Here is a 19,857-nt window from a genome sequence, read left to right as displayed (position 1 = left end):
AATGAAAACTGTTTGACAAACTGTAGAAGGGAGTCTAAAGTGAGATTTAAGTCTCCTTTGTGCCCCAAAAGGATGTCTCAATACTCTTCTCTGAGGACAGGACTTGGTGGGGATGTTCAGGCAGAAGTGCAAACTCCTAGAACCTTTCCTGACTTCTCCTCTTGTTGGACCAAAGTGCTCACCTCTTTCTGCCAGAACTCACCCTGCCAGAGTAGGTGAGGATTGGGGAGAGCCTTGTCCAGCTTCATGAAATAAGCTGAAATATCATCTTGCTGACAGGAAATGCTTGTCTGTTTAGTGAAATTTCAACCTGTGTTATATGCCAGGTTCTGTGCTGGTCCTGGGGTAGGGCACAGAAAGCAAGGCTGGAGAGCAGGGTCCCTGAGCAGAGTTCTACAGTAGAGCAATATTGAATTCTCTGGAAAACTTCTAAGAAACTTCTTCAGCCCCTCTGTACTTTCCTGTTGTTGTTGTGTACCATCCATAGAGTAGGAACTGACCCATAGCTGACCTTCAGAGGCAGTTAATTGCATTGGAGGAGACTGCCTATTCTTCTCCAGAGGAGCAACTGGTGGCCTTGAACTGTGTGCCTTTGGAACTGCAGAGCAGCTTCTTGCCATTAGGCCACCAGAGCTCCTTGGAAGCTGTCCTAGGCAGTAGTATGTTACTAAAGGAAAAAACAGACAAGTTTGATGTGACTGGAATTTGAGAGGATCTCAGGAGGGACCCCTTGAGAAGACTTTGTGCTGGCCTACCTGTCAGACCACTTAATCAGGCAGCAGAGGCCATGGAAGAGGTGGAGGAGGTTGGCTGACACCCACGGGACATCACCCCAGGACCTGATCCTTTTTCTTCAGTCCTTCCATGAATGCAACAAGCTAATCCTACCTCTCCCCTTCTGTTCTTCTTACTCCAAATGGGAGAAACCGCATACACTAAACTATTTCCCCCTTGAGCTCCCTTCTCCAAATGAAGCCAGGGAAGGAGAGTCTGTTCATTCTTCAAGCACAATTGATAGGCTTGCATGGGTTGGTTTTTTGTTTGGGTTTTTTTCTTTTCTTTTCTACAATATGGTTGTTCTTGGGGAACTGTGACACTTTCCCACACTGATTGCTCATTATTTGCCGGACATCTCATTTCACTGGATCATACAGATACGTGTTATTATTAATTACTCCCATCTTGTAGACAGGAGAATCAAGGTGACATAAATAGTACAGATAAGGACTCTAACCTGAATGTACACTCATTCGTCAATGCCATCAAGTCAGAACCAGCTCATAGCTGAATCCTCTAGTGGTTTTCTGAGGCTATAAATGGCATGAAAGATTTGCCATCTTTCTCCTGTGGATTGGCTGGTGGATTCAAATAACCAGACAAGCGCCATCTTTCAGTTAGCAATGCAATTCCTTATGGACTGCATCACCAGAGGTTCCTGGTGTCCACTCTAGCCCTCTCGAAAGACCACAAGCTACGAGGTGAAAGGTCTATGCTCTACAGCACACTCACATTCTGAGTTGCTGTATTATATTTTAAGCCTCTTTATTTTAAACACCAACAAAACTAAAACCAAGAAAGCTTTGATTTTTATTTTAAATCTGAAAAAATACCCCCACAAAATCATAATCTGCTCTTTACCCCATAGCTCTTCATGTCCAGATGACTAGCTGCTGTGGGGATCACTCATCCTCCTCATGTTCCTGGTTCCTTCATCACTGCTGTATAGCAGCTAGACCATGAGCAATATCAGGAGGTAGAGAGGCAAAAGGAGATTGTCTATCTGTGTTGTGTATGCTTCTAAGAGGGCTACAGTACTGATAGATCCCAAAATCCAAGCATAACTATAATTTAGGTCCACTCCACCATCAAAGATTAAGATCAGAGCTACAGAAATGATTTGGGCAAATATAGACATCATAGTCCCCTCAAAAGTTTTCTTAGTTCCAGGCCAGTGGATCTCCCCCATGGTGCTCCCAAAGACAGAGGCCACAGTATCACCTACACCAACAGCCAAGACACCAGCATAAGGGACTAGGGCCCTCGCTCCTCTGAGGCTACCCTTCTGCGTACAGGGTCTGGGGACCAGCCAAATGGGAAGAGACATGCCTAAGAGCAGGTAGATATGGGTCAGGATGAGTGGTCCACTGTCTCGTTCATCCAAGAAGAGGGATAGAAGGTTCCGTAGAGTGTGGCCCAGGGGCTTGATGCGAAAGTAGCGCACATACTCCAGGAAGATGAAGACTGCCAGACATATGGTGGCGGCTACAAACAGCAGTGGACGGTCGAAGAGGAGACCTGGGATATATGTGGCTACTACAATGAAGTGGAAATACTTCCGGGTGATGGTGGGAGCCTGGTGCTTCTTGGATTCAGAAGATGACCGCTTGGCATTCTGGTAAAACACCACAAGGCAGGCCAAAGTGGCCAGCAGAGACCAGTAGGCTAGGAGGTAGATGCGAGTGTCCGTCTGGAAGAGGAACTGAAGGAGCCAGAGCAGGGGGTTTCTGCGGATAAGCCGGTGAAGCCAGGGCAGGACCAAGCCAAGGGCCAGCACACAGGTCATCAGGTGGAAGAAGATGGAGGAGGCCCAGGTGCTGGAATCCATGAAGACAAAGAGGGTGCTGAAGAAGACACCCATGAGTATCATTGATACCACCACCACCAGTAGGAGGGAGTCCACTGGGTCTCCTTGGCTTTCCACCACAATGAGAGAACACTTGATGAGCTGGTTGAGGACGAAGCTGATGCCACCTAAGACCAGCAGTGCCTCTCCAGGAGTAAAGCAGCGGGGAAGCAGGTACAGCAGGATCATGTTGAGATACACGAAGATCAGCAGGACCTCCAGGACCTCCACCACCTCACCTACGCTCAGAGAGTGCTTCATGATGTAAATGATGACACCTCCAGCCAAGCCCGAGATGACACAAGTGTTAGTGGGCAATGGGCGGGTAATACCCAGCGCTAACACTGATGAGAAGAGGGCCACGGCCATCCCAGTGGCTGCCACCACAATGCCAAAGCGTTCAAAGTGTGGGTTCCCCGCAGCCTGGCAGCGCTCCTTTATTACCAGTCCGAGCAGAGGCATCACCATGGAGGCAGGTAGTAATCCACTGTTGCCAGACATTCGGAACTGGAAGACAGCATTTCCCTGCTGGAGCAGCCGGTCCCACTTATACTGGACGTAGAAGGCCTGCACCGCGAGGGCCACAGCGCACCAAGAGTATCGGTCCCACACTGTCGCGTGAATGCTCAGTACCATGGCGAACACTACCACCGCCTCGGCCAGCACAGATCCGTTCAGGGCAGCTCCCGCCCCCGGGCTCGGAGAAGCGCTCTGCTGGGTCATGTCCCCAGACTTGAGGCCGCGGGGCAGCCTGGGGGCTAGGGATGCTTTGGATTCTTGGCTTCTCAGCACCGCCAGGGAGAGGACAACAGCTATACCCAGCTAGTAACCTGCTGCCTTCGTTCTTCGGGTGCGAGGACACACGCTCCACTGCAGATCACTCTCTGCGGCCTGAAATCCAGTCCAGTCACCCTCCACCACCTCCAGTTTATGGCGCAGATACCGCCATACAGGCAACTTCACTGCCGCCGCCACTGTCACCGCAGACGCCTCACCTCTCCAGCCACCGCCATGTTGGCCCCGCCCCGTACGGGCCTCACGTGACGGAAGCCCCGCCCCCGGCCTCTGGACCCGGGCGGACGGTCACGTGGGGGCGGTGCCTGGGGGCGGGGCTGGGGCCCGCGCGCGGGAAGATGGCGGCGGCCGCCGGCGACCCGTGTGTGAGGTGCGGAGCGGACCTAGTTGGCGCGGGTGGCTGTTCGGGGCGGGCGTGAAACCGGGCAGAAGCGGGGCGGGAGTTGGGCGCGAGAAGTGGCAGTGGTGGCGGAGCAAATCCCGGCTTGGTAAAACGGGCGCCGAGACGGGAGGCGGTTACGTCCAAACTGTCCCCGCGCGCGGGGATCTGAGGGGATTTCTCCAAGAGGAGGGCGGGTTCCTTACCTCCTCTCTCAGTGCTGGGTCTCCCGTTTCCTTACCCAGCCTCCCTTGCCCTTCTTCCCGTCTCCCCACCGCTGTACCCCTTGGCGCCCCACTCGTGCTTCCTCGCCTGGCGGCGACGCTACCTCGAGGCGCGACGGGACGCTTTGCAGTCGCCCGGAGGACCCTCCCCCACACCTCTTACGTCCCCGCCGCAGCCTCGGGGAGACCCGGCCCGGCCCTTCCGTATCCCCCCGATTCTCCCTGGGTGCTCTAGTGAAGTATGTTTCTCGTTGCGCGGAGCAACCTCCTTGCAGTTTTTACCCTTTTTCTGTACTCGGCCTTTCATTTGCCCCATCAGTTTGTTGCCTCCCTCCCCCCTTCTGTAATGTGATTGGTTCAGTCAGTCGACCTGTCCACGTTCTCCATGCGCCGCGCTAGGCTTTGAGGACAAGATAAAATATTAAAAAGAATGCTACAGTTCTCACGGATAGCGAGGGCTTGCGAGCGCCAGACACCGGGGAGGCGCTTTATATTTACTCTTTGAATTCTCACTAGTCTTTGAGGCACTTTTAATTTTGCAGATGAGTCAGAAGTCCAACTCAGCTAACTTAGTGGGAAAGTGAGGTTCAAGTCTGAGACGCTTGATTCCGGAGCTGTGCGGAAACTGTCACACGGTCTATCTTGAAAACTCCCTGGCGAAATCAGTTAAACATTTCCTGCTGCTTCCCCTGTACCCGCAGGTTCCTCTCCCCACTTTTTAGTCTTGTTTGTCCCGTATCCTCAGTGCGTGAGAATAACCAGTAATAAACCACCAGTAAACTGCGCTGCAGTCCTGAAGGCACGCGGTTCGAATCCACCAAATGCTCTGGGGGAGAAAGATGGACAGTCTCCTCCCCAGAGATTTAAATCAGCCTCTGAAAACCCGCCAGAGGGTCAGCTAAGGGCGGTTCTGACTCAACAGTGCACACAAGCAGCAGCAGCAGCAGCATTTCTTACAGATACTGTCTGTATTCTCTGGCATCACGTTTCACCTCCCAACTGGAAGTGAGATTTTTCTCTAAAGTTGTCACAGAATTACATCTGTACCTTATGAAGACCTTTTCTGCTTCCCTGTTTCATGCCACACATTATAACAGGACAGCATTGTAGCCACTGTACACTTATTTTCTTAGGCTTATTTCAGTTATTGTGGAGTTTGGGTAAATGTTAACCTCATGTAGGGTAAAGCATGTTCTTTGATGAAGAAGCATGACAAGCTTGGAAGCTACTTTGATCATGTTAGGGAATCCCCCAAACTTGTATCCAGTAAATCAGTGACCTCCTATGGAGTTTTTGAGGCTGTCAGTCTTAACAGGAATTGGCTGCCCACTTTCTCCCAGGGAGCAGCTGGTGGATTTGAACTAGTATAGACCTGTGTGATTTTTTTGGTTAGCGATGTAGCTAACCATTTTGCTTAGTGTGAACTATGGCACCAGAGCATCCTATGGCTGTACTGTTGTTGTTCGAATGGGAACCCACCGTAGCTGACCTTCCAGCAGTTTTTCAGAGGCTGTACATTACAAGGGAGGAGATAACCTAACTTTCACCCTTGTAGCTGCTTATGGATTCAAACTGTGTACCTCTAGTTTGGCAACATAACTCCTTGCCACTAAGCCACCTGAGCTCTAAATCGCTTGTTCTAGGAGAAAGGGTTTTCTTTCTGTGCCAGAAGTCACATTCAGTAGCAGTTCAATTACAAAGCATCAGTCCTCTGAAATGCCTTGCAGTCTGGACTAAGGAAATCAGTTCTATTCTTTATACCTTAGATTTGCAAATGTCTTCAGACAAGTGGCCTTACCATTTGAGCCTGTCTCCATATGCAAATATTTTCCAGAGCAATATTAAGGCGTTTATGAGACTGTTTTGTTGGTAGGAAAAGTCATTGTGTATGTTAATAAAAGCTAGCATTACTTAAAAATAGAATACTGGTGAGCTCTGGTGTCCAAGTGGCAAGAAGTTGCACTGCAATCCCAGAGGTGAGCAGATCAAATCCACCAGAAGCTTTGCTGGAGAAGGAGGAACAATCTCCTCCTGTACCAGTCAAATCTGATTTGATGGTACACACACAAACAAATAATAAAATAAAAATAAAAAAGTTTAAAAGAATAGAATACTGTTTTCTTTTTAGAGTATAGTTAACTGTACTGATTCTTTTTTTTCGTGAAGGTTTATAAATCATATTGATTTTCCATACAATCATTCATAGACATTTTTTAATAACATTAGCATTGAGTAATGTAATTCATTAATTTCAGTGTCTAATCAACCAGTTATTGTATTTTGCCTTTTCTTTCATCTGCCTTGTCTGTTGATTAATTTTTTTCCCTCCTCCTCCTTCCTTTCTCCTTCCTGTTAACCCTCCAAGAGAGATTCTATTTGTGTGTAAACCTTTCCTTACCTTTTGATAATAATGATCTTATACATAGTATTCTATAAGCAGGCTTCTGGAAAGTCACTCAAGGATTGACAGAAAGTATTTGACTATTGACCCTTTCCTTGTGGCCCTTGTGTTCTTCAGTTATATGTAAGTCTGAATGGTATAGGTGTCTTAAACAAAAAATTTGAAAACCTTTTACTGTGAAGCTTAAATCTGAGTTTACACAACAAGAGATATGTACCTTCTCAAAGGGGGCTCAAAGGTGGCCTAGTGGCAAGAAGCTGCACTGCAGTCCTGTAGGTGCACTGTTCAAATCTACCAGATGGTCTGCTGGGGAAGGAGGGACAGTCTCCTGAACCAGTCAGATCTGATTAGATGGTACACACACACAAAATAAAAAGAAAAAAAAGATATGTACCTTCTCTAGAGTTAGAGCAGCCATGGACAATGACAGTTTTTATTTCTTATCTCCATGTGGAATATAGTTATTTATAAAAAGACTGTCATCATCACCATACCTGTCACACCTTTATAAAAGATTGAGTGTAACTGCAATCCTAAAGGTGCGCGGTTCAAATCCACCAGATGCTTTGCTGGAGAAGGAAGGGAGGCAAACTCCTCCTGTGCCAGTCGGATCCAATTCGACAGTACACCAAAAAATAAGGAACACTGAGTTTAGACACTATTATTTCTAACCTTGTAGTAGCTTTACTCAAAGCTTCTCAACCTTAGGAATGGCTAAAGAAGATAATTTTCAGTTGCTGTTAATTATAACTTTTTCAGGGATGGAGTTCCATGTTTGCTAAACTGTTGTGCTGGAGATCAGGAAAGTTTTTAAACTTTACCTTTGGATAGGCAAGCAAGAGTCTACTGAAGATTATCCAAAAACGTTGAACAGCACATCAACAGACAACTGCCAGAGGTCCAGGCTGAGTTTAGAAGGGGTTATGGTACTAGGGGTATTGTGGCTAATGTTAGGTGGATCTTAGCTGAACGCAGGGAAGAATGTCTGTCCGTGTTTCATTGATTATGCAAAGGCGTTTGGCTGTGTGGATCATAACAAACTGTGACTGACTCTGAGAAGAGTGGGAATCCCAGAACACTTGATCGTGCTAATGTGAAACCATACTTGGACCAAGAGGCAGTCGTCAGAACAGAGCAAGGAAACACTGCATGGTTCAAAATTGGGAAAGGTGTATGCCAGGGATGTGTTCTATCTCCATACCTTTTCAACCTGTATGCAGAACAGATTATCCAGGAGGCTGGGCTCTGTGAGGAGAAGTGTGGCGTCAGGATTGGTGGAAGATCTAACAACAACCTGTGTTATGCAGATGACACAACCCTGCTTGCTGGAACTGAGGAGGACCTGAAACTCTGCTGCAGAGGGTCAAGGACTCCAGCCTTCAATATGGATTTAGGCTTAATATCAAGAAGACAGATTCTCACCACTGGACCAATCGGCAGCATCAGGATGGATGGTGAAGAGATTGAGATTGTACACAGCTTGGCTCCACAGTCAACACTCTTGGCACCAGTAGCCAGGGAATTAAAAGACGTATTACGATGGGAAAGTCTGCTGTTAGGGACCTCTCCAAAGTACTGAAGAGCAATGATATAACTCTGGAGACTAAGGTGTGTCTGATACAGGTCATGGTCTTTGCAATCACTTGTTATGCATCAGAAAGTTGGATAGTAACTAGGGAGGATAGAAGGAGAATTGATGCCTTTGAGCTGTGGTGCTGGAGAAAAGTATTGAGTGTACCATAGACTACTAAGAAAACAAAGATTCATCCTGGAGAGGGTTAAACCAGGCTGCTCCTTGGAGGCAAGGATTCTGAGGCTTTGTCTCACATACTTTGGACATGTTATAAGGAGGGACTGGTCCTTGGAGAAGGCCATCCTGCTTGGTAGGGTGGAGTGACAGCGCAGGAGGGGAAGATCCTCTGTAAGGTAGATTGATTCAGTGACTGGGGTAACCAGGATGGGTATATCGGAGACAGTGTGATTGACACAGGACAGAGCAGGGTTTAAGGCTGTTGTACATAGTGTTGCTATGAGTTGCTAGTGATTCGATGGCACATAACAACAACAACATGCAGAGAGGACATTTCCCTTCAGTTGACATTTTTGCCTGCTGGCTGGTTGAATTTTTAAATGCAGCTTGAGGGAGTGTAATGTGATAGGTAAGCTTTGGAGTCATGCAAACCTGGCTTTGAGCCCTGACTTCATTATATGTTAACTGTATGACAGACAAGTTACCTAATCACATAGTTTTCTTAGAAGATAATAGTATTACAATATTTGCTATACATATAAGTGTCAATATTAAATAAAACAATATGTCTGATATATATTTTATAATACATATTATGGTAAACCTTGGTGATATTTCTTGCCAGTATACTTTGTACACAACTATTAGGCTCTCTCACTGGAGGCTTGCATGCTACTATGATGCTTCACAGATTTGACAGAACTTCTAGACAAAGATGAATTGAGATAAAAGGATTGCCTATTCTTTTTTTTTTTAATTTTTATTTTACTATTTTTGTGTGAGTGTACCATCAAATCAGATCTGACTGGTACAGGAGGAGATTGTTCCTCCTTCCTCGGCAGAGCATCTGGTGGATTTGAACCGTTTGGCTTTGGGCTTGTAGTTGCAGCTCCTTACCACTAGGCCACCAGAGCTCCCCAGGATTGCCTGTTCTAACCCATTATCCGTGAATACCCCATGGATTGCTGAAAGAACAAACAGGTATGTCTTGGCAAAAGTGCTGCCAGAGTGCTCCTTGGAGGCAAGGATGGTGAAGCTTTGCCTCACTTACTTTGGGTTGTTGCTAGGAGAGGTTCTTCCTTGGGAGAGGACATCATGCTTGGAAAGATGGAGGGATCAGCAAAAGAGAGGAAGATCCACAACCAGATAGATTGACACAGTAACTGAAGCAGTGGTCTCAAGTTTATCTGAGACGATGTATCTGAGAACGGCACAGGGTAGAACAGGATTCAGATCTGTTATTCATAGGATTGCTATGAGTCATACTGTTTTACTTTTTGGCACCTAACAACAACAAATTTACTTCTAAAAATTGGTCATTGAAAAACCTGTGGATCACAGTGGTCCAGATTATTGGATGTGGTGCAGGATCAGGCAGCATTTTGTCCACATGGTCATTGTGATGTGAGGCCACTTGACACCAATTAATAATAACTGAAATAATGGCTCAGTAAATATTTACTATTATTACATTAAAAATTTTATTAAGCATTATTGTTTTCACAGATTATAACAAAAAGGCCATCGTATGACATGATTTTACAAGAGAATTAATTTCTTTTTTTTTGTAGATTAAATAGAAAAGTTGCTACCTTACCCCCCAGCAGTGAGTTCCAGTCTTATTAGTAGCCAGTATTTTTTCAAAATAAACTCCTGAGTTAATATGTGAAACAGGTAAAAGGCATAGGGAATCTGTAAACTTATCAGTCTGGACAAGAGTTTAGAATGAAGGTTGCATAGTGGAGTGTACTTGGGGCGGGAAGCGGGGTTTGTATACCAATGAAGGAATTTTACTTTTTAAAGAGAAGAGTGAACTCCAGGGAGAGGAGTGGGCAGAGAGAAAAATGCAACAGTGAATGAATGGAAATCCAAAATCTCTGTAAATGTTCATTAAAGTTTGTTGTTGTTAAGTGCCATTGAGTCACAGGGGACTCATAGCAACCCTATGAAGGAGAGTCCTCGACGCTTGGGTGCCTTTCATCCTTTCTCCAGGTTCATAGGGTTTCTGGAGGCAAGCTATTATGGAAGTGGATGCCACTCCTCCTTCCCATTACAATTTAGAAAATAAAATTTAAAAAACAAAACATGTCAGTTTGGAGACTAAGGTGCACCCTGATCCAGGCCATGGTCTTCGCATTTCCTTGCTATGCACCATGGTCTTCGCAGTTCCTTGTTATGCATCAGAAAGCTGGACAATGACTACAGTTGTTAGAAGGAAAATTGATGTCTTTGAGCTGTATTGTTGGAGAAGAGTATTGAATATACCATGGATGGCTAGGAGAACAAATAGATTTGTCCTGGAAAGGGTTGAAACCAGGCTGCTCCTTGGAGGCAAGGATTCTGAAACTTCGTCTGACATACTTTGGGCATGTTTCAAGGAGAGACCAGCCCTTGGAGAGGGACGTCATGCTTGGGAGGGTGAAGGGGCAGCTCAAGAGAGGAAGATCCTCCATGAGATGGATTGATTCAGTGACTAGGGTAACGGGTATAGGTGTGTCAGAGACAGAAAGGTTGGTTGAGGATAGAACAAGGTTCAGAGCTGTTGTAATAGGGTTGCTATAAGACACAGTCGACTCTATGGGACATAACAACAAACCTCAGCATATCCCTTGGATCAGTGATGATTTAAGAACTTTTGGGAAACTTGTTAAAGATGTAGATTCCTGTGCCCCTCCTTGAAGAAAGAATAGCTCTAGATGGCAACCAGGACTGTTAAGGGTTCATATGTTATCTACTAGGTTATTTTGCTGTAAGTAGTCTGAGAACTAATGATATTTCGAGAAATGTATTACTGATGTTGTTATTATTATGATGTTTTTCATTGAGCAAAAGTTGGTGTAGCAAATACCCATAGCTTGAATTTGAACAAGGAAAGGTGGTCCTTGAATGTGAGTAGGGGTCGTCTTACTCTCTTTTCAGTGTTTTCTGGGAATCACGGTTACCTATTTATTTTGAAATCCAAGAAAGAAAATACTGATAGGTTGATGCTCATTGATTCCTAAGCTTTTTAAGATGGAAGATGGATAATCAAGAGAGTGACTTAGTTAATATGTATAAATAATTGAATTAAGGGTAAGTTTCTTTAATTTTTTAAAAATTTCTTTAATTTTTATGTACAAGCGTATCTTGCTTATTGTGACTCACAGATATTGCATTTTTAGAAATAGAAAGTTTATAACAGTATTGTATTGAGCAGGTCTATGAGTGCCATTTACTAACAAAATATGCTTGCTTAATGTGTCTGTCATTTTCCTTACACTATTTCAGATTTTTTCCTTAATAATGAGATTGTACTTTTGATGTTCCCTGCATCATTTTGTCAACAGAATCCTTCAGTATTACAACTCAAGGCTTGAATTTGTTCTTCATTTCTTTCAGTTTGAGAAATGTCAAACATGTTCTTCTGGTTTTTTAAACATTTTGTTATTATACTTTGTTTTATTCCTGAGTTGTCCTTTGAAATCTTCTGTTCATCTCTTTTACTTTAGCATTTTTTTCTCTTATTTTGATCTTTCCACATTCTAGAGCAGTTTTCAGAGTCTCTTCTGACATCTATTTTGGTCTTTTCTGTTTCCCCATAGCATGAATGTTTGTTTTATGATATTTCTATGCTTGCTTGTTTCATTGTATGCAAAGGCTTTTGAATTTGTGGATTTTAAATTATGGCTGACTTGGAGAAGAATGAGAATTCCAGAACATTTAGTATAGTCATGTGAAACCTATCCCTAGACCAAAAATCTGTTGTCTGAACAGAGCAAAGGAACACTGCATGGTTTAAAATCAGGAAAAGTGTGCATCAGGGCTGTGTCCTTTCTCTGTACTTCTTCATTTTCTATGCCGAGCAAAGTAAGAGACTGGAATCTGTGAAGAAGAATGTGGCATCAGGATTGGAGGAAGATGCATCAACCCTGAGCTAAGCAGATGACACAACATTGCTTGCTGGAGAGGATCAAAGACTATATATAGCCTTCAGTATGGATTTTTATCTCAACATCAAGAAAGCAAAAATCCTCACCACCAGGCCATGATAGATGGAAGATATGGAAATTATTTATTATTTCATCTTGATTGGATCCACAATTAACACCCATGGCACTAGCAGGCAGGAAACCAAAATACATACTGCACTGTGAAAGTCCACTGTCAGAGACCTCGTCAAAGTGCTGAAAAGCAATGATACCACTCTGAATGCCAAGGTGCACCTGATCCAAACGATAATCTTCTCAATTATGAGCTTTGCATTTGAAAGCTGTACAGTGACTAATTAGGACAGAATAATAATCAATGCCTATGACTTATGGTGTTGAATAAGAGTGCTGAATATCCCGTGAACTGTCAAAAGGTCAAACAAATATGTATTGGAAAAGGTACAGCCAGAATGCTCTTTGGAGCAAGGATAGTGAAACTTTGTCTCACATAATTTGGGCCAGTCCTTAGAAAATGACATCATGCTAATAAAGGTGGAAAAGTCAGCAAAGGAGAGGAAGATACTCAACGAGACAGATTAACACAGTGACTCCGATCAGAGAGGATTAGGATGGCACAGAATAGTGCCAGATTCAGATCCATTGTTCATAAGATTGCCTTGTGTCAATAGTTGACTTGACGGGAACTTAACAACATCTTCTGTTCTTAAGACTCTCCCCTTGAAAGGCCTTTTACACCTGAACTTAAGCCATTGTGGAAAAGAAAACAAATAAACCCCGCTGAGAAAAAAACAAAAAAAAAACCTACCACCCTAAAAAACAAACAGAAAAACTCAACAGGTTCTGTGTATAGCACTTACTTGGGAATTTGCTATTTTGGAGGAGTGACTTGTATGTTATTGCTTATTTTATTTTATAGTTTGTGTATGCTTGCTTTTAGGGATATAGCACTTGTCTGTCAGGTTGTTGTCCTGGGATGACTTGCATGTTGCTCTCATGCTGGAAGCTATGACACTGGTATTTCAAATACCAGCAAGGTCATTCATGGTGGACAGGCTTGAAGGGAGTTTCAAACTGAGACTGACTAAGAAGCAGGTTTGGACATCCACTGTGAAAGAACAGACCTTTTAAAACCCTGTGAATAGCAGAACATTCTTAGATTCAGTACCAGAGGTCGAGCTCATCAGATTGGAAGGCAATAAAAAATTTAAGAGAAATACCTGCAAGCTTCCATTAATAAAATTTGAACATAGAATTTACAAAGTATGACTAAAAATATTGAAAGTTGTGAAAAATGAAGTGGAACACATTAAGATTGACATCCAAGGTGGATTGGCATTGACCACTTTGAATCAGACATGATGTTTTATACTGCAAATGTCAAATTGAGAAAGAAATGGTGTTGCATTCATAGTCATAATGCTTGTACCAATTTGGTTTCCCATCATCAGTAGGTAAGGGTTCAAATTGATTCTGACTCAGCAGTCCCATATGACAGTAGGATGACCCCTTAAGGTTTTTTGACTATAACCTTTACAGGAACCTATTGCCAGTACTTTTCTTCTGAGGAACCACTGATAGATTTAAACTGTTAACCTTTGGTTGGCAACCAAACACTTAACATTTTAACCACCATGGTTCCTTTTAGCCGTTCGTTTGAAAATAAATTGGTGTATCTTGGTGTTTTTGATTTGCAGCTAATGGCTGTTGAAACTGAGCATCTTTACATGTGTTTTGCAGCCATTTGTGTCCTTTAGTGAATTGTTGACTTAAGTCCTTTGCCCATTTTATGACTGGGTTATTTGGCTTTTTGTTGTTGTTTTATATATGAGACCCCATTTATTTATTTTGTGTTTCCCCATTTGTGCTTTTATTATCTATATTATCCACTGTTAAAGGCAAGGTCTGACAGTGTTTGCATATTAAAGTGCAATCTAGTTGGAATTTGGTTTTGTGTATAGTATAAAGCACGGATCTTGTTTAATGTTTTTGCATGTGGGAATAGACCTTTCTTATCACTATTTTTTAACTCTTTTGCCATCAAATGGATATAAGCACCCATTTTAAAAAAAAGTAACTTGCCCTTAGATGTGTACTTTTATTTCTGAACTCTCAATTCTATTCTGTTTATCTAAAGGTGTTTTGGCTTTGTGTTCTTTTTACCATTATCAGGCCGTTTTAATTATTGTAGTGATATAGTCTATTTTTAAATTAAGAAATGTGAAATCGTGGTGAGCTCTGGTGGCCTAGTGGCAAGAAGCTGCACTGAAATCCCAGAGGTACATGGTTTGAATCCACCAGATGCTCTGCTGAAGAAGGAGGGACAGTCTCCTCCTGTACCAGTCAGATCCTATTTGATGGTACACACATAAAAAAATAATAAAAATTTTAAAAAAATTTTAAAAAAGAAATGTGAAACCTCCTGTTTTGTTCTGTTAACTATTTAAAGACCTTACTTTTCCATATAAAGTTGATATTGATTATATTCTTTCTAATAAGACTTACGGAATTTTGATTTGGATTGGTTGCCTTGATTTTGTAGTTTGCTTTGAGTACTACTGATATATAACAGTATTAACTTGCCAATTCATAAACATGGAATATCTTTAAGTAAGTCTTTAATCTCTTCAGCAATATTTTACAGTTTTTGGTAGGTAAATTCTTCACATTCTTGCTTATATTTGTCCCTTCTTATTTTTTCCCTTAGATGGCACGACCCTCCACCCTTCCCAACATCACATCCTTCTCCAAGGAATAGCACATCCTAGCAACATGCCCAAAGTATGTGAGGCAAAGCTTTATAATTCTTGCCTCCAAAGAAGCACTCCTGCTGCACTCTCTCCAAGACATACCTTTTCACTTGGCAGCCCATGGAATGTTCAGTGTTCTTCTCCAACACCACAGCTCAAAGGTGTTAATTCTTTTCCTGTCATCCTTATTCATTGTTCAGCTCTCAGATGATGCATAACAAGTAATTGAAAAGACTATGGCCTGAATCAGACACACGTTAGTCCTCTAACTGACACCATCACTCCTCAGTGATTTGAAGAGGTCCAGAACTGCAGATTTTCCCAGTGCAATCCAGAAAGCATACAAGAAAGATTGAGGAAATACAGAGTCATCGGAGGCAAGGATTTTGGGGCTTTGTCTGACATACTTTGGGCATGTTGTAAGGAGAGACGGGTCCTTGGAGAGGGACATCATGCTTGGTAGGGTAGAGGGACAGTGCAGGAGGGGAAGACCCTCTATGAGGTGGATTAATTCAGTGACTGCGGTACTCGGGATGGGTGTGTCAGAGGCAATGTGATTGGCACAGGATAGAGCAGGTTTTAGGGCTGTTGTACATAGGGTCCCTTTGAGTCGCAAACGACTCGATGACACATAACAACAACAACAACATACCAGAAAGAATTGATTGACACTGCAAAATTTTGGGAAGTACCATATGAACAGAGGCCAATGGTAATGAAAGAGGAAGCAGAACTGCATTAAAGGCGTTGACAAAAAAATAGGCCCCCGGAATTGATGGGATACCGGTTGACTTATTTCACTTAACAGATGCAACCTTAGATACACTCACCAGTCTATATCAGGAAATTTGGAAGGCAGCTGTCTTGCCAATGGATTGGAAGAGGTTTTTATGTGTTCCCAATCCCAAGAAAGGTAATCCAACTGAATGTGGAAACCCCTAAGAGGTCATCTTGGCTCTTCCTTTTTGTCTGTCACTGCTGCTGGTGTAGGCAGGATCCTCAGCTGGTCCAGCAGCTTAAAATCAGTGGTTTGGCCAGAGTTTTCGGCTCTGGAAAGAGCCTCGAGCCTCTGGGTCTTCGGCTCTCAAAAGAGCCTTTTGGGTCTTCAGTGTTCAGCTCAGTGTCTCCTCCTGAAGTGAAGAGAGCGATTTTGGACATTTCTTCATGTGTTTGCCATCTGAATTTCTTTTTTGGCATAGTGTCTGTTCATATCCTATGCCCTTTTTGTGATTGGTTTTTTTATCTTTTCTTTGTTGAGTTGCTGGAATATTCTGTAAATTTTAGATAAGAGTCCTTTATTAGATATGTCATTGTTGTTGTTAAGTGCCGTCAAGTCGCAGGCGACTCATAGCAACCCTATGAAGGAAGGAGAGTCCTCAATGCTTGGGTGTCTCTCATCCTCTCTCCAGGTTCATAGGGTTTCCGGAGGCAAGCTATTACAGAAGCAGATGCCACTCCTCCTTCCAGCCTTGTTTTCATTGGGGAGCTCCACCCCACTCTCTGTTCGCTTTGGGTAACCAGCCCGTTAACGCATTTGACACATCAGTGTCACAGTGTTCAGCCTCACAACAACAACAAGTTACCACTGTACGGCAACTTGTACACCAGGGCTATACCACCTAGAGGAATGTCTGAACAAAAACAATGAAGGACAGGCCCGAGGGCCGCTGATTAAAAGTTACCCACCTGACAAGCACTGTGGCATTTGGACAAGAACAAACTGGGAGGAGGGTAGAGAGGATAGTGCAACAATGAATGAATGGAAACCCAAAATCTCTGTAAATGTTTATGAAAATTAATAAAATATAATTATAGAAAAAAAAAGTTACCCACTTTTGGCTTGGTAGCATTGCTTTCTGTCCACTGGACCAGCTGATTTCTTCTCTCTCTATGTTGATGTTATTGTTGTTAAGTGCCATCAAGGAGACTCATAGAGACCCTGTGAAGGGGAGTCCTCAACGCTTGGGTGTCTTTCATCCTCTCTCCAGGTGCATAGGGTTTCCAGAAGCAAGCTATTTTGCAAGTGTCATTATCAAATATTTTTTTCCCAGTCTGTGGCTTTCCTTTTTACACTGTTGGAGAAGTTTTTTGATATGCATAGGGATTTGATTCTTAGAAGGTCGCTTTCATCTGTTTTATTCTTTCCTGGTTGTAGGTTTTTCATTTTGCTTGGAAGACTGTTCATACTGTAAATTAGGGCTTCTGGAGTTCTTCTAAGCTTTTCTCTGATGAAGTTTATAGTCTTTGGTTTTATTCCTAGGTCTTTGATCCACCTTGAGTTGATTTTTGTGTATGGTGTGAGGTGTGGGTCTTGCTTTTTATTTATCTTTTTAAAGAACCAATTTCTGATTTTATTAATACCTCTTTCCCTCCTTCCCCTAGTTTTTATTTGTTTCTATTCTGATCTTTGTTGTTTCCTTTCTTTTGCTATTTTAAAGCTTAGTTGCTCTTTACTGTCTAATTCTTGGAAGTTTTCAAGTTAGGCTGTTAATTTGAGCTATGTCTTCATGTATGCATGTATTACTACAAATTTCTGAGCACTTGCCTTTGCTGCATCCAGTAAGTTTTGCTATGTTATATTTTCATTTGAGTGCATTATGCAGATGACACAACTTTGTTTGCTGAAACTGAGGAGGACCTCATGCACTTACTGCAGAGGGTCAAGGACTGCAGCCTTCAATATGAACTGAGGCTCAATGTCAAGAAGACAAAAATTCTCACCACCAGACCAATCGGTAGCATCAGGATGGATGGCGAAGAGATTGAGATTGTTCACAGCTTCAGTTTGCTCAGCTCCATGGTCAACACTCTTGGCACCAGTAGCCAGGAAATCAAAAGACGTATTGCGATGAGAAAGTCTGCTGTTAGGGACCTCTCTAAAGTACTCAAGAGCAGCGGTGTCTCTCTGGAGACTAAGGTGTGCCTGATACAGGCCATGGTTTTTGCAATCACTTGTTATGCACCAGAGAGTTGGACAATGACTAGGGAGGATAGAAGGAGAATTGACACCTTTGAGCTGTGGTGCTGGACTGCCAAGAAAACAAACAGATTCATCCTAGAAAGGGTTAAACCGGGTTGCTCCTTGGAGGCAAGGATTCTGGGGCTTCACCTGACATACTTTGGACATGTTGTAAGGAGAGACAGGTCTTTAGAGAGGGACATCATGCTGGGTAGAGTAGAGGGACAGCGCAGGAGGGGAAGACCCTCTATGAGGTGGATTGATTCAGTGACTGGGGTAATCGAGATGGGTGTGTCAGAGGCAATGAGGTTGGCACAGGATAGAGACGGTTTAGGACTGTTGTACATAACAACAACAACAACAACTAGTAAATTTGTGTTTTCTCTCTTGAGTAATTGGTAGTTTAATCAAAATAAAAACAAAAAGCCTCAGTCTCAAGCACATTCTCATTGCCATTGAGTCAGAACTGACTCATAGATAATGACAAGGGAGGAGATTTCCCATCTTTCTCTCCCAAAGTTGCTGGTGAATTCAGACCTAGTTTGAGAGACCTGCCACCTTTGTGCTAACAACACAGCTCCCCACAGACTTGACCACTGTTTTGTCCAGCTTTCAAATGCTTGGGGGTACTTCAGTGCTCAGTGTGACATCCTTCTTCCATAGCACTTTAAAAAACCTAATTCATGAGAATGATTGTATGAAACACAATGTGAATGAAGAATAGTGTGGAAAAAATATATATGAACTTTATAAGCAAACCAATTAAAAGAGAGAAAAATAGATTCTCCACAGTAGATTTACCCAGTACAGTATGTTTTGTTTTGTTTTTTAATAACATTTTTATTTTATTCTGGTTTACTTACATTGTTTTGTTTCTTTACTGCTGCTTCCATGGGCATTGATTGTGGATCCAAGCAAAATGAAGTCCTTGACATTTTCAATCTTTTTCTTCAATAATCATGATGTTGTTTATTGGTTTGGTTGGGTGGGGCTTGTTTTCTTTATGTTAAAGTGTAGTCTGTACTGTAACGGGACCCTGCTGGCCTAGTGGATATGCACCTGTGATGCCATCGCAGAGGTGGTAATTTGAATTCATCCTCTTGGGTGATTTATAGCCTCTGAAAACTTCTAGAGGATCAGCTATGAGTTACTTCCAAATCCAGGCCAGTGAGAATTGAGAGTGAGTAGAGAATCCGTACTGAAGCTTATAGTTGTTGATCTTTAAGTAAGTTCTTCAAGCTTTCTCTGCTCTGAGCAAGCAAAGTTGTATTATCTGTTTATTGGAAGGTGTCCCATTCTTGTAGTCCTCTTTCTCAGATTATTTTTTCTACATATGTTGTTGTTGTTGTTATGTGCCGTCGGGTTGCTTGCGAGTCATAGCCCTAAACTCTGCTCTGTCCTGTGCCAGTCACACTGTCTCGACACTCCCATCCCAATTACCCCAGCCACTGAATCAGTCCACCTCATAGAGGGCCTTCTCCTCCTGCACTGTCCCTCTACCCTCCCAAGCATGGTCCCTCTCCAAGGACCGGTCTTTCCTTACAACATGACCAAAGTATGTCAGACAAAGCCTCAGAATCCTTGCCTCCAAGGAGCAGCCCGGTTTAACCCTTTCCAGGATGAATCTGTTTGTTTCCTTAGCAGTCCATGGTACCCTCAATACTCTTCTCCAGCACCACAACTCAAAGGCATCAGTTCTCCTTCTATCCTCCCTAGTCATTGTTCAAACTCTGATGCATAACAAGTGATTGCAAAGGCCATAGCCTTAGGTGCAAAGACGCACCTTAGTCTCTAGAGAGACACCATCGCTCTTCAGTAATTTGGAGAGGTCACTAACAGTAGACTTTCCCATGGCAATATGCCTTTTAATTTCCTGGCTACTGGTGCCAAAAGTGTTGACTGGAGCCAAGCAAACTAAAGCTGTGGACAATCTCAATCTCTTCACCATCCATCCTGATGCTTCCAATTGGTTCAGTTGTGAGAATCTTTGTCTTCTTGACATTGAGCCTCAATCCATATTGGAGGCTGCTCTCCTTGACCCTCTGCAGCA

At 43.2% G+C, this 19,857-nt stretch overlaps 2 protein-coding genes across 2 annotated transcripts in view; one reads left to right on the top strand and one right to left on the bottom strand.

Annotated features, from left to right (window-relative positions):
- Positions 1-1,729: 1,729 nt before the first annotated feature.
- On the bottom strand, positions 1,730-3,352 carry DOLK (dolichol kinase). Its single transcript, XM_006892605.1, has one exon. It carries the CDS (start codon positions 3,344-3,346, stop codon positions 1,730-1,732), a length of 1,617 nt encoding a protein of 538 aa, XP_006892667.1. The 5' UTR covers positions 3,347-3,352.
- Positions 3,353-3,737: 385 nt separating this feature from the next.
- The window catches only part of NUP188 (nucleoporin 188kDa), an 84,864-nt gene continuing 68,744 nt past the window's right edge, over positions 3,738-19,857 (top strand). Inside the window, exon 1 of the mRNA XM_006892477.1 lies at positions 3,738-3,788. Coding sequence (XP_006892539.1) covers positions 3,757-3,788 — 32 coding nt within the window. The 5' untranslated portion in view covers positions 3,738-3,756. The remainder of the gene's footprint in view (positions 3,789-19,857) is intronic.

The sequence above is a fragment of the Elephantulus edwardii genome, unplaced genomic scaffold (genome assembly GCF_000299155.1).
Source record: "Elephantulus edwardii isolate Elephantulus edwardi_28Jun2011 unplaced genomic scaffold, EleEdw1.0 scaffold00116, whole genome shotgun sequence".
NCBI lineage: Eukaryota > Metazoa > Chordata > Mammalia > Macroscelidea > Macroscelididae > Elephantulus > Elephantulus edwardii.
Note: the sequence above shows the minus strand (reverse complement) of the source record. Positions and strands in the feature narration are given on the sequence as shown.

Excerpts from the sequence above, each read along its gene's own strand:
- DOLK (XM_006892605.1), bottom strand. The coding sequence starts at position 3,346 with ATGACCCAGCAGAGCGCTTCTCCGAGCCCGGGGGCGGGAGCTGCCCTG.